A 14326-nucleotide genomic window follows, 5' to 3' on the forward strand; every position below is an offset into this window, starting at 1 on the left:
CCCCCTCAGGCTGGTCCAATCAACACCCGCCTCGGGCTGGGCCCGGTCAACGCCCACCTCATGCCCCCTCTGATCAACACCCACCTCAGAACCACCCAGTCAACACCCACTTCAGGCCGACTGGGCGGGGCCTGGTTAGCCACAGGACATCCTTGGCCTTCCGGGACCGGCGGGGGACGCAGCTACAGATCCAGAGGCGGGACTTCCTGTCCAGCTGAGCATAACTTCCCTAGTGTGCCGGAAGTTCTCGCAGATCCAGCCTGGAAGGCGGCGTCCGGTCTGGTTTTTGTTGGGCTTTGAGGCGAGTAGAGGTTTAAGCCTCTGGTGGCGTTAAGACTGACGTCGCTAGAATTTTGCCCCGGCCGCCTCTTACTTCGGCCCTGGCGATGGCGACGTACACTTGCATTACCTGCCGGGTGGCGTTCGGCGACGCGGACGTGCAGCGGGCCCACTACAAGACGGATTGGCACCGCTACAACCTGAAGCGCAAGGTGGCCGACATGGCCCCGGTCACGGCCGAGGGTTTCCAGGAGCGGGTGCGGGCGCAGCGGGCCGTGACGGAGCAGGAGAGCAAGGGCACGGCCACCTACTGCACCGTCTGCAGTAAGAAGTTTGCCTCTTTCAACGCCTACGAAAACCACCTCAAGTCCCGGCGGCACGTGGAGCTGGAGAAGAAGGCCGTGCGCGCCGTGAATCGGAAAGTGGAGATGATGAACGAAAAGAACTTGGAGAAAGGGCTGGGCGTGGACAGCGTGGACAAGGATGCCATGAACGCGGCCATCCAGCAGGCCATCAAGGCCCAGCCGTCCCTGTCGCCCAAGAAGGCCCCCGCGGCGCCGGAGGAGGAGTCGCCCAGGAGTCCCGTGGCGCTGCCCCGTGCGGGACGTGCGCCTCACGAGCGGGACCCGGCCGAGAAGCCTCCCCGGCTCCAGTGGTTTGAGCAGCAGGCGAAGAAGTTTACAAAGCAGCAGCAGGAGGAGGAGAGTGAGGAGGACCTGGATGAAGAAGGTAATGGCCTCCCCTTAGGTTCCAGATTTATACTCGAAGTTGGAGGGGAGGAGGCGCCCGTTTTTAAGCGAAAATGGCGAGTGCGGGCCGTTTTCGGTACTTTCTGAAGTGACTAGTCTGGCCATCGTCCCCACGGCGGATTTTGTCTGCTAAGTTAACTGTTGTAGATTCAGGGCCCGAAACCCAACCTGGGGCGAGGGCGGGGAGGAATACGTTCTTAGAGTTACAGAATGAATCGATGGTTTCTTTTTTGAAAGAGGAGGCCTTTGACATACGCAAGGAAGAGGACAGGTTACCGCCCACACCGACTTATGTAGGATTTGTAATTCTACTGGGTTTCTAGTTTCCGTGGCTTTGCACTTAATTTAGTTGGTTAAAACGCAAAGTGAAGGCTTCAGAATGAGCTAGCTAACCCGAAATGTGGAGCTGGAGCCAGCAACTGAGCCTCTTTGATTTTATGAGCTATTTATTCATTCCTACCTTCTTCCTACATCCAGTTATACTGTGTTCATATAGGCTTAGGAAACGACAAGTCTCCCTCGAGTTTACTGTATGCAGGAAAAGGAAGATTCAGGAAACTCTGAGCGATACAAACTTGTCTGTAAATGGACCAGCTAAAATTGAGACTTTTTTTTTTTTTAATTTATTTGACCGACAGAGATTACATGTAGGCAGAGAGGCAAGCAGAGAGAAAGGGAAGCAGGCTCCCTCCTTAGCAGAGAGCCCGACGCGGGGCTCGATCCCAGGACCCTGGGATCATGACCCGAGCGAAGGCAGAGGCCTTAATAACACTGAGCCACCAGGTGCCCCTAAAACTGAGATCTTAAAAGGTGTTTGTCCTTGGATGTAATTGACATTCTGTCCCCCCAGATTAAAGACTGTACCATCTCATGTTTGTGAATCTTTGCAGTTTCTTCAATTGCAGTTACCACTTTCTTAAACTAACTGTTTTTCAAATCTCTGGCTTGAAGATTGGGAAGATATTGATTCTGAAGAGGAGTTGGAATATGAGGATGCTGACGCCATGGACGAAGCAGAGGAACCGGATGCAGAGGGGGAGGAGGCTGGGAGAGGCCCCTTCGTTGGTGCCATCCCCATAACAGACTGCTTATTTTGTCCCCATCATTCAAGCTCTCTTGTGAAGAATGTGGCTCATATGACTAAAGTCCACAGTTTCTTTATTCCTGATATAGAATATCTTTCAGATCTTAAGGGACTGATTAGATATTTGGGTAAGTACAATAGTTTTCCTTTTAATGAGGAAATACCACATTACTGGGGACAAGTTTTAAGGGAACATTCGTTTTTCCTTTCCCGTCAATCTTTGATTTAATTATGTGCTTATTTTTTAAAGATCAAAAACTTAATGCATGTTTTTTGAATTGTGGTGATAAATTGTGAACTTTAATCTGGCTGCAGAGTACTTTTTGTCCTCTTACATTTTGTCCTCAAATTATTTTTTCAGGAGAGAAAGTTGGTGTTGGGAAGATTTGCTTGTGGTGCAATGAGAAAGGGAAGTCCTTCTACTCCACAGAAGCCGTACAGGCACACATGAATGACAAAAGCCACTGTAAGCTCTTTGCAGATGGCGATGCTGCTTTGGAATTTGCAGACTTCTATGATTTTAGGTAAGTCTGTAGTTTGTAATGTGAAGCAAAGCGAGGTCAACATATTTGCATTGAGTTGCTACTAGATGTGCCGCAGCCTGACACGTGTCCAGCACAGTACAATATATGCTTTATAACTTCTGTAACGCTTCTGTGTGGGTAATTGTTCCCTCTCATTTTGTGGATAAGAAACAGACTATGGGAGTTGAGCACACACATTTAATAAAAGATAAGATAAAGAGACGATCTCAGGCCCACACTGAAGTTTGTCTGACTTCAAAACTTGTGTTTCTTTTTTTGTGGTTTAAATGGTTAGGAGCTCAGCTTTGCCTAACCTTGTGACAGAAGGAGGAAATTAGATTTCATGTCTTGGTTTCCCTGAGAGTCCTTGAATCACAGGCTATCTCCCAAGGGAATTGAGGTGGTTGCTGAACTCAACCAGTCCCAGGCATTTGATGGTGACATTATCCTATAGGTGGTTCACCCTTCACTAGAAAGTTGGATAATTCCTCCATGATGCAAGGAATCTGTGCCATGCACTTTTGAACAGCTAATTCCTAGTATCGTGATACCTTTGACCTAGCACAGGTCAAAGGTATATATTTGTGTAGCACACAAGCAATTGTGTGTAATTACTATGCCAAGCATGCATAGTCTCCAGGTACATGTGTTCAGAAAAGTCCTAGTCTTTTAAATCATCCTTTTGCATGTTCCTCCTTATTTCTCATTCTTCTTTTGCATTGAGGAAAAGTTTTTCATTTCAGCCATTTTGGTGTCTGGGTTGTGGCTTTAATTTGAATTTCCCTCATGATAATTAATGTAGTTGAAAACACTTTTATGTAATTGGTCATTTGGATATCTCTTGTGAATTGTTTGATCAAGTCTTTTGTCTGTTTCTTTATTGGGATTGGGTTATCTGTCTTACTGTTGACATTTTAATGTGTAATTCTCCAGTTATTTTCTGTGTATCATTGAGAACATTTCTAGGAACATAGAGATTCTTCTAGAATTGCACTGTCCAACATGGCAAATGCTTGGTGTATTCATGCGGCTATGTAAGTTAACTAGAAATTAAGTTTAAAATTTAAAAATGCGCTTCTTTAGTTGCGCTACCTAGATTTCAAAGCTCAGTGCTTAAAAGCACATATGACTAGTAGCTCCTATATTGGACACACAAGCATAGAAAGTTTCTATGATCACAGAATTCTCTTGGATGGCACTGTTTTGTGTTTTGTTTTTTGTTTTTTAATGTATTTATTTGACAGAGATCACAAGTAGGCAGAGAGGCAGGCAGAGGTGAGGGAAAGCCGGCTCCCCGCTGAGCAGAGAGCCCGATGCAGGGCTCAGTCCCAGGACCCCAGGATCATGACCTGAGCCGAAGGCAGAGGCTTAACCCACTGAGCCAACCAGGCGCCCCAGATGGCACTGTTCTAGAACTTGTTTTTAGAATGGTTAAATTGAGAGCTGCATTTCCAGCTCCACATTCTCCTTCTCTTCCTACCTGGTAACCCTCTTAGGGAGAAACAAATAGGTGAAAGAATTTAGTTATAGGTCATGTGCTCAGTCTTTTTCCTTTTTTTTAGCACAATTTTATGTTAACAGCAAATTTGAACAGGTTACAGAGATTTCCCATACATGCATTTTCCATACATGCATGACCTCCCTCATTGTGGACATCCCTCACTAGTGGTATGTTTGTCGTAATTGATGAGCTTACACCAACACCCCATTATCACCAAGTGCATGGTTTATATTAGGGTTCACTGTTAGCGCTGTGCATTTAGTAGGTTTGGACAAATGCATAATGTCGTGTCTACCGTTATAGCGTCATACAGAGTAGTGTCACTGTGCTGAGAATCTATGGAGTCCCCCTGTTCTCTCCTTGTCTTTTCAGACTGGCTTCTTTCACTTAGGAATAGGAGTTAAAGTTTTCTCCGTGTCTTTTCATGGCTTGATAGTTCATTTCTTTTGAGCACTGAATTCTGTTCCATTGTCCAGATACACCACAGTTGACCCACTCACCTCCTGAAGGATGTTTTGGTGGCTTCCAAGTTTGGGCAGTTATGAATAAAGCCGCTGTAATCATCAGTGTGCAGGTTTTTGTGTTGACATGTTTTCAGCTGCTTTAGATGAATACCAAACAACCCAATTGCTGTATCCTGTGGTAAGAGTATGCCCAGCTGTCTTGCAAAATGCCTGCACCATCCACCAAAATGGATCTTGGCCATTTTAATAAGTGTGTGGTGTTATCGCATTTGATTTTGCATTTCCCTGATGACATGATATGAAGCATCTTATACGTGTTTATTTACAATCTGTATATCTTAGGTGCCCAATAAGGTCTTTGTCCCATTTTAAGATCTGGTTTATATTCTTACTGAGTTTTAAGAGTTTTTTGTGTATTTTGAATAATGGTCCTTTATCAGATGTATCTTCTGCGGGTATTTTTTCCCAGTCTATGGCTTCAGTTTTACACTTGATCTTAGCCAAAGGCCGAGAAGCGATATGGCTTCTGTTTTAATTCTCTGGCATTGTTCTTCCCAGAGCAAAAGTTTTTTCGTTTTAATGAAGTCCAGCTTATCAATTATTCCTTTCATGGATCGTGCCTTTGGTGGTATATGTAAAAAGTCCTCACCAAACCCATAAGTCATCTAGATTTTCTCCCATGTTATATTCTAGGCATAGAATTAATTTCTTAGAGTTTCGCATTTTACGCATAGGTCTGTGATCCATCCTGAGTTTACAGGTCACTTGCTTATTTTTATTAGAGAGGGTGTTACCAAGGTTACTAAACCTTTCAGCTTGTCATCCCTGCAGCTGTTGACCCCCTCGCTTTTAGATAACTAGTGGGTTTGCCATTTTGCAAATACAGTTTGTCTTTTAGTTAAATTTGAGCTTTTAGTCTTTTTATTACTGCCATTCTTCATGCCACTGTTACAGGAGTAGCTATCCGGATTACAAGGAAGGGGAGTGCCCTGATGAAACTGAGTTGTGCTCCGAAAGGCTGTTAGGCTATGATGATGAAACCATGGAGCTGATTCTACCTTCAGGTAAGTGTATTTGTCAAAGATCAATAGCTTAATGGCGGTGAGATGATTAGAGAGGCATGTTCCATCAATCCCCTTCCATTCTGAGGGAGGTGGCTAAACTTTAAATTTTATGTTCCCAGATACACGGTTAACTCTGAAGGTTGCCACTTAGCTCTGTGTTAGCTGTTCCATTGAGATTAAATCAGTGTCTTTGCTTACTTCTCTTATGATTCCAAATGCTTTATCAGTCATTTCCTTTCAAATACATAGACATTTCCATTTGGCTCTTTATTATTATTATTGTCTCATTTAGGTTTTTCTTATAAATCATGGTCCCTACTCTTTTTTTTTTCTTTTTTTCTTAATTATTTTTATTAACATATAATGTATTATTTGCCCGAGGGGTACAGGTCTGTGAATCATCAGGCTTACACATTTCACAGCCCTCAACATAGCACATACCCTCCCCAGTATCCATAACCCAGCCACCCTACCCCTACCCCCACGCCCGCCAGCAACCCTCAGTTTGTTTTATGAGCTTAAGAGTCTCTTATGGTTTGTCTCCCTCCCAATCCCATCTTGTTTCATTTTTTCCTTCCCTACCCCCACAAACCCCTGCCCTTCCTCTCAGATTCCTCATATCAGAGAGATCATATGATACTTGTCTTTGATTGACTTATTTCACTCAGCATAATACCCTCTAGTTCCAGCCACATCGTCGCAAATGGCAAGATTTCATTTCTTTTGATGGCTGCAGTGTATTCCCTTGTATATATATACACCACATCTTCTTTATCCATTCGTCTGTTGATGGACGTCTAGGTTCTTTCCATAGTTTGGCTGTTGTGGACCTTGCTGCTATGAACATTCGGGTGCACGTGCACGGCCCTCCTCTTACTCTTCGCGCTGATTCCTGTTTCCTCATGTTGTTCAAACTTGCAGCCGATGGTCTGTCCCGGGAGTATCTGCTTGACAGTATGCGGTTGCCTATCTGTATTCTAATTATGGTAGGGAGGCTTGGCGTTTGAATTATGCCTGCTGCTTTAGGGAACATTTAACTGATGTGGGAATTTATCCCAGGTATGATAAGGTGGGGGGGGCATGAATATGAGAAGCACCCCATATTGTTTACGGTGTTATGTTGAGCAAATAAGAATGAGAGAAGCTACAGAAGACACTTATGAGAAGGAAAGGGAATGGAACAGTAAAGATAGTAAGATCCTAACAGTAAGTGGTATTTACTGAGCAGTTAACATGGTAGCTGGGTATACTGTTTTATCTTTACAAGCGTGTGGGTTAGATTCCATGTCCTCATTTGACCTGTGAGCCAGCTGCAACTTAGATAGGTTGAATAATTGACCCTAGAGCATAGTCAGTGAATCCTTTTTCTCCACTTCCCTACCCTGCCTTGGGAGATTTGCAACATTGCATGTTGGGGGCAGGAGTAGCTATCCTGCTCATGGAAATGACTGTGATGAGGAAGCTGTCTTATTGCTTTTCATCTAGAATATCACTGCTTAGATACAGACAGCTCTCTTTAACTTGGAATAATTACCTTTTAAGGCTAAGGGCAGCTTTAAAGTATGACAGTAGAAGGAAAGGGCAGGCAGAAACTCTTGAAGATACAATTCTCCTTACAGTGATGAGAAGGGTAGCAGGCACAGTATTGTGACATGCCAGACACATAGCAAAACGGGCCTAAATATATCACAGAAAACCTCTTGTAGTCTTCCTCTGGTGAAAATACCAATACATTACGGCAGAAAAAAGCTTTGCATTGCCTTCAGCGTGTTCTGTACTAAAATGTGCACAACAATGAGCATAACCTATTTAAGAAATGCAATGTATTGGGGAGAAACTTTCATCTAAACATAAAACTTTTGTAACTTAGGAGTTTTTGTTTGTTTTTGTGTGTGTATGTAGAAAACAGATTTTCCTGGGATTTCCTAGGGTTATTGAGTTTTCTAAGATTAGCCAAGGCCCCAGATGGGCATCTTGTTAGGATACTCTCTTCCTCTCCCACATTGGAACAGTTACAAAGTGCGAATCCTGAACAGCTTTTGAATATTTTTTTGTTTTCTCTTTAACACTTGTCTGTGACACCATTACCGACATATGTCCATCTCCAATCCCGTTTCAACTCCATCACTCACTATTCTTCCTTAAACAGACGCCAGCCTCTTGCCTTTTTCCTCTGGAATTCCTCCAGGGGGAGCCATTGCTTTTCCGGTAGGTTAGTTTCGGCCGCGGGTCTTCCTGCACTAGGGGGCCCCCCACCTTGCTATTCCTTTACCCACCCCCTGGCAGTTTCCTTCTGGGACTTTGCGTGGCTGGTGCCTCTCTGTCTTACTGCTGCTCCTCCTTTAGGACTTGGGTTCACTCTTCCATCAGCTTTTTCAACTCAGCTCCTGCCCCCTGAGTATGGAGAGTCTCCTCTGCTCCCGGGACACTTGCATATCTGTAGTAACATTCTCTCCTCCTCTTGCTTGCCTGTCTTCCCCCATTACTTTTCAGAAAAAGACTGCTTCTTTCATCTCAGCACAGGGTCTCAGGCACACAAGAGCCAGATAAACGTGTGTTGACTGAGTGATTGAGAAGTTGGAGGTGACTTTAAAAGGAAAGGAAGGTTGATCCCCTTGGGCCTGCCACAGACTAGGAGAAGCAGAGCGGAAGAAACCACTGTGGGCTAAGAAGGGGCCCCAGGGGCTTGGAATCATTGGCCCGAAGCACTGGGGAGCAGTTTGCTTGTCTCTCCATCCTCATGCAGTCAAGGGAGAAAGTGGCATGAGATTAATTTGAAGGTTTAATTTCCATGGTTTTTAAAGCCTGGGTTTCCTTGCTAACTGCTGCTGGTCCACCTACTGAGTCACATTATTTTAAAATATTAGATAATAAACCTCAGGACAGCTCTTTTTTATTAGATTTGAAAGTACTGAAGAATGGTAAGTAGTTTGGTATTACTCTGAAATACTGTACTTTTAGACAGACTCAGAAAAGACATAACCAGCAGCCAGAGACTACCTTTCCCCAAAGGTTCTTAACCAGACCATACACCATACACTTTTTTTTTTTTTCTGTGAGTATGTGCATTTTCCTGGGGAGAGGCCATAGTGATTAAGGTCAGCTGTGTGGGGTGGCTCATTCAGTTCCGTGTCTGCCTTTGGCTCAGGTCATGGTCTCCAGGTCCTGGAATTGAGGGCCCCAAATCGGACTCCCTGCTCAGTGGGGAGTTTGCTTCTGCCTCTGCCTCTGTCCCTCCCCCTGCTTGTGAGTGCATATGCACCCTGTCTCTCTCTCAAAAAGAAAAAATAAATCTTTAAAGTCACCTGTGTGTGCCATGCATTTTTATTTTTTATTTTATTTTATTTTGGGGGGGAGTGCTGTGTGGGTAAGTACATTTTTTTCTGGGGGAAATGCTGTAGTTTTTCAAAAGCACCTCTGACCTGGAGAAGATTAAGAGCCACTAATAATATCTAAGTACACTACCATCATTCACTACCTTCATGGGTCTTCACAGATGAGTGCTGAAACCTTTATAGAATTTGTTTAAATAATAACAAAACATAGCTTTCTCAGTGAATCAAAGACTGCTAGTGTTCTGAAATTTCTTCCAGCTATACTGATAGCTCTTTTTTTATATCACCCATACTTCTATCATCTTATCTTAAAAACTAGTCATCCTTCAGTCAATCTTGATTATGATGAGACATGATGGTTTCTAGCCATTGGTTTTCTCTTACGTCTCAGTACTGGTTTGGGAGGTTTTCTAATGAACCAGGAGTTTGGGAGATCTCTGAATAAGCACTGTAAATAAGGAGCAGTCTTAACAGTGGTGTATTCAGTCACCTGCTTACGGCTTTGAGTAAATTTACCTTTCAGATACCTTTTCAGTTATACTCAGTCACTTGACTGTGTTAGCATGATGTCAGCATGAAGCTAATTTTAGAAGGATTCTCATGTGGAGAGCTTGGTGACATTTAATCAGCCACACCTAGTAGGGTCTGCTTTCAACTGGTTTCAAAAGCAATAGTTGTGATGTTTTAAATCTAGTTATTTCAGATCAAATAGGTGATCCCAGAGCCAGTGACAAAGAGCATCCGGTAGAGGGCACTGTGAGCATTTCTTGTGAAGGCTCAGTTCCTTGAGTTCACTTTTTGCGCTCTGCAGCTCCTGTGGAGTAAGTTGGTGTGAGAGACACACATCCGGTTAGCCGCTGAGTAGCCGGAGGAAACTGCTGGTGCATCCACGAGAATGTATAGTCTTCGGAAAATTACAGTTGGAGATCATTGCTTTTCCACTGTATAATGGCTTCGATTATAAGGCTGTTTGTTAAGAGTGGACAGTTTTTAAGAAGGAGCCAACATTTCACATGTGGTTATTGCTGTGTTGAAAGGTAGATGGACAGATTGTGGCTCTACATAACTAAGACATACCCCATGTGTTACTTATTGGGCAGTCACATTGTGTTCTAAAAATAATTTTCCTTGAGGAGGGCCTTCACCTTGAGCTGTGCAAGCACGTTATTCTTGGGGCTTACTATTAGGGGCTCACTGTCATTGACACGGGGCAGGGCGGGGGTAGCTCTCAGCAGTGTGTGTTTTCAGTTCCCTTGCTGGCTGCAGAAACCTTGGCATTGAGTAACAAAACCTTTTCAAGGATTTTCCTCAATAATACATATGTCCAAAGCTGCTTAAGACTGTAAATACATCGGTTTACTTTGTCCTAATGATCAGCATTATCATGTAATGATTTTGAGCATTGCAAACCTGGAGCATCCTGACCTATTATTATAAATAGAAAATGATACTAACTGTGCTAGGGTCTCCTGCCACGGCAGCCTTCATTTAAGTTTGAGTCTGTATCTGTCAGCTGCTTCTTACTCATTTCTTGTGGTCCAGGAGCTTTGTTAACTCTAAGGCTGACAGAAGCATCAGATTCAAGGAAACAGGTTTCATCCATATTGTATCCAAAAACCAAATCATCCTTGAATTGAAAGGGGTTTTTTTGGTCATCTGCTGCATCCTATCACAAAAACCAATCAACTGAAAGTAATTCCTTTCCCATGTCTGTGTAGCAAGCAAACTATTTCCTAGGTAGCTTGCCCCAGGTTTAAGGTCTTAAAATAACCTGATAACAGAATTTTTTTCTTGTAAATGGAAGGTCTAGATCCTAAAAGCAAATAGATCTGCAGTATTTATAGTCTCCAGTTTATGGTCTTTCTACACAAAAGATTCTGAAAGAAATGGTTTTATATATGTAAGTGTAAAATCTTCCTAGAAGCCGTACACGTGGTTCTGTCTAGCCATAGTTCCTGTACTCATGCTCAGTGGAAATAGCTGTTTCACACCCGGTGTATTGATGCTGTTATTGAATTGCTACATGTTTATGTCTGTCTGGGAAGGTATTTGATTGATATTCTTGTGAGAGAATCATATTTAGTGTTGTATTTCGACTCCTCTTGGGTAATGCTGAGACCAGTGTGCCAGGAGCACCTGGTGAGAGCCGCTGCTCTGACAGAGCCTGGAATTTAGTCGTCACTGAAACCTGCCCGCTTCCCCTCCACCTCCTGCAAAGCTGAGGCTCGTCACACTCTTCATGTAAGAGGCTGGGTAGTCCGTAGTAACTCATTTCTGAAAGCATGATTGACTTGCGTAGTTCTGCCAGATCATTCTAGATAAGCAAAAGCTGTAGGGGGAATTCAGCTTGACGATCCTTTAAAATTCTAGCTCGCCAGGTGACTTCCTTCCTGTAGAAGACAGCAGGGCAGGGGTTCTCAGTGTAGTGACCTTTTAGGCCAGGTAATTCTTTGTTGTGGAGGACTGTCCTGTGCATCGTAGGATGTTTAGTGATAGCCTTGATCTCTAGCCACCAGGTGCTGGGAGTGCCCCTCCAGGTGTAATACCAAAAATGTCTCCAGTCGGTGTCAAGTGTCCCTGGAGGAAAGAATGATCCCTGTTTGAGAACCGCCACTACAGAGAATTTAAGCAAAAGAAAGGTGATTGGTTTTTTACTTAGACCCAGACTGTGACTTGAAGATTTTAAGCACCAGGATTATTGTGTACTTTATCTTTGTGTTTAAAACAAAAACAAAAAGCAGGTAATATCTCCTTCCTTGGGCCTGTTATCCACATTAGTAGGTGTTGCTGTGTGAATTTCTAGAGAGGCATATTGGATATAAGTAAGTACAAGATTCTGAGTATTTCATGTAACAATGACTTGCCATTCTCTTTTTTAAAAGATCCCTCTGCGTTTTGATTTTCTTTCATTTTTTACTATGCTACTTCATCTTTTTTTTTTCTTTTCAGCAGGTAGAGTGTTGTTTCTTCTAGAATATATCCATTTTCCAGTTAGATCCCCTTAAGAGTCTGATTGGGAAAGTTTTTGCTCTGTAGCTGTAGCTTGAAAAATTATCCTATTCAGCATTTCCATCTTGCTTTTTTGAAAAACAGGTGCCAGACTGGGTCACCGTTCCTTGATGAGATACTACAAACAGCGATTTGGCTTGTCAAGAGCTGTGGCCATTGCTAAGAATCGGAAGGCCGTGGGCCGGATACTCCAGCAGTACAGAGCCCTGGGATGGACAGGCAGCACAGGTATGTTGATCCCTACAGCCGTAGACCAGCCCAGGTACTCATATTACAAGACGGGGTTTGGGCAAAGTCCTTTCCATTTATGTTGTCCTTAGGGATCCTCCCTAGAGGAAACTTAATTTCTTGGCCCTGGGGACTTTCATTACTACTAGATACATTTATGGCAATAAGCCCAAAGCTCCATTACTTACAAACCTCGTATTCCTGGCACAGTAATTTTCTAAAATGGCAGAGAGATAATAGTTGCAGAAATAAGTACCGAGTTGTCAACAAAGGTTGGAATTAACTAGTGTCCTTGTGGCAAATAGCTTGAGCTATGGAGTCAGACATGACTGACTTGATACACGAAGTGGTTCTTAAATGACGAGTGTGAGTAATTCAAGGCACCTAAGCCTCTGTTTCCTCACTTATAAAATTGAGATAATAATAGGACCCGCCTGGCGGAGTTGTGCGGGTAGACTGTCCTAATGCACGTATGATCCAGTACATGGACATAATACAGGCTGTCACTCCTTGTAATTTTCCCATAGAAAATGTAATAAGAGTTGGAGGAATAAAACAGGCCGTTGAAATTGCTAAGCTCTGAAACCTCATCAGTATCAAATTATTTAAATCTATGCTGATGTGTCTGCTCTGTGCAGCTCAATGCTAAGATCTTCGGGGAAAATGTCGGTCCACTAGAGGACAGTGGAGCAGACAAAGGAGAGCTCCCTCAGGATGTCATGGAAAGCCCTGAACAGATAAAATCCATGTTTGGTACCACTGTGTTTATATATAAACACGTGGCTGCCTTCTCTGGCTGCCTAGGAGCTGACAAGCCACTTAAATCTAGCGGACACTGACTTTTGTCTTGCTCTCGTCAGGGACTATATTGTCTGACTCAATTTATGGTCTCTGCCTCTCTCTGTCACCTTTGATCAATGGAAAATTACTTTTGGGGCTTATAGACCCGTCCAGGTGAGGCTTCTCCCCGAGGAACGTGTGCAGGTACAGGTTGTTGTGCGCAGTTCCGGGGGCGCATGACCCCCACCCCCGTGCCACGGAGACCCCCGGTTAGCAGCTCTTCTTTAAATCTAAGAACCCAGAGACCGCCTCCCCCCCAGCCAGCCTTGAGATTCTCTGTAAAGATTGGATTTTTTTCTGATCACAAATAACAAACCTTTGCCTCGCTGCTTGTCCCTTTCGCCGCCACAGGAGCGGCCCTTGTGCGCGAGCGGGACATGCAGTATGTCCAGAGGATGAAATCCAAGTGGCTGCTGAAGACGGGGATGAAGAACAACGCCACCAAGCAGATGCACTTCCGGCCGCAAGTGAGATTCTGAGGGTCTGCCAAGGATTGCGTGACCCGCCTCTTGCCCCATGTCCTCGCCTGAGGACCGGTGGGAGCTGGATTGTAGGACAGACCCTTTTCACTGCGCCTTCTCCTTGTACTTTATCTGTTCTGACCTAAGAATAAAAGTCAGAATCTCGGTGGCTTTTCAGTGTCATTTCTGGACAGGGTTTAAAGGTTATGTTTTCCTAACGTGAGTGCCGGGCCTGCTGGGCTCTGGGACCCAAACTGCCGCCCCGCAAGTGTGTCATTGCCGCAGCTTCTGACTGATTTCTGGCTGTCAGAATCACCTGGGAAACTCAGGTGTGACTTGTCCACCCTGAACTTGGTTGAACCTTGCTCTGGCACCGGGACCTACCTGAGGGGGTCGGAAGCTACGGAGGAAGTCGAGTGTCACTCATCTGATTGTGTTGTGGCTCATGAGGTGGCACAAGTCACTCTCACTAAGTCCAGGCAAAGGTAGGCAGCTTGCCGTTGGCTTGCTGGGAGGGTTCTGTATTTCTAAACAGGACCACACAAAGCACGACAGCACTGTGCATTCCGACTCCGTTTCCAGGGCTGCCTTTCCTTGAGCAGTTAGTTGAGTAAGAAAATCAATGTAAAGTGCTTAGATCTCATTTTAGAAATAAAAACTGACCTCAGGGCTCAACGTGAAGAGCGTTCTGTTTAGGTGGCTTGGGCAGGAGAGACTGTCGTATGGGGGATATTTAAACCCGAAGCTCAAACCCCTTGAGCTGTGTGACTTTGGAAAAGTGACTTGGT

The 14326-nt window shown here is 44.3% G+C and overlaps 1 protein-coding gene across 1 annotated transcript; it reads left to right on the top strand.

Moving 5' to 3' along the window:
- The first annotated feature begins 249 nt into the window (after window positions 1-249).
- ZNF622 (zinc finger protein 622) lies at window positions 250-13709 on the top strand. The gene is made up of 6 exons (XM_080804261.1): window positions 250-1008; window positions 1980-2240; window positions 2474-2636; window positions 5556-5665; window positions 12094-12237; window positions 13429-13709. Exons 1-6 carry the CDS (start codon window positions 387-389, stop codon window positions 13554-13556), a joined length of 1428 nt encoding a protein of 475 aa, XP_080660387.1. The 5' UTR covers window positions 250-386; the 3' UTR covers window positions 13557-13709.
- Window positions 13710-14326: the final 617 nt, after the last annotated feature.

The sequence above is a fragment of the Martes martes genome (assembly GCF_963455335.1).
Source record: "Martes martes genome assembly, chromosome: 5".
Taxonomy (NCBI): Eukaryota; Metazoa; Chordata; class Mammalia; order Carnivora; family Mustelidae; genus Martes; species Martes martes.

Bases quoted from the DNA above. Each gene is read 5' to 3' on its own strand.
- ZNF622 (XM_080804261.1), top strand. From the start codon at position 387: ATGGCGACGTACACTTGCATTACCTGCCGGGTGGCGTTCGGCGACGCG. The intron at 2,637-5,555 runs GTAAGTCTGTAG...CCACTGTTACAG, and splicing joins GCAGACTTCTATGATTTTAG to GAGTAGCTATCCGGATTACA. The intron at 12,238-13,428 runs GTATGTTGATCC...TCGCCGCCACAG, and splicing joins GGGATGGACAGGCAGCACAG to GAGCGGCCCTTGTGCGCGAG.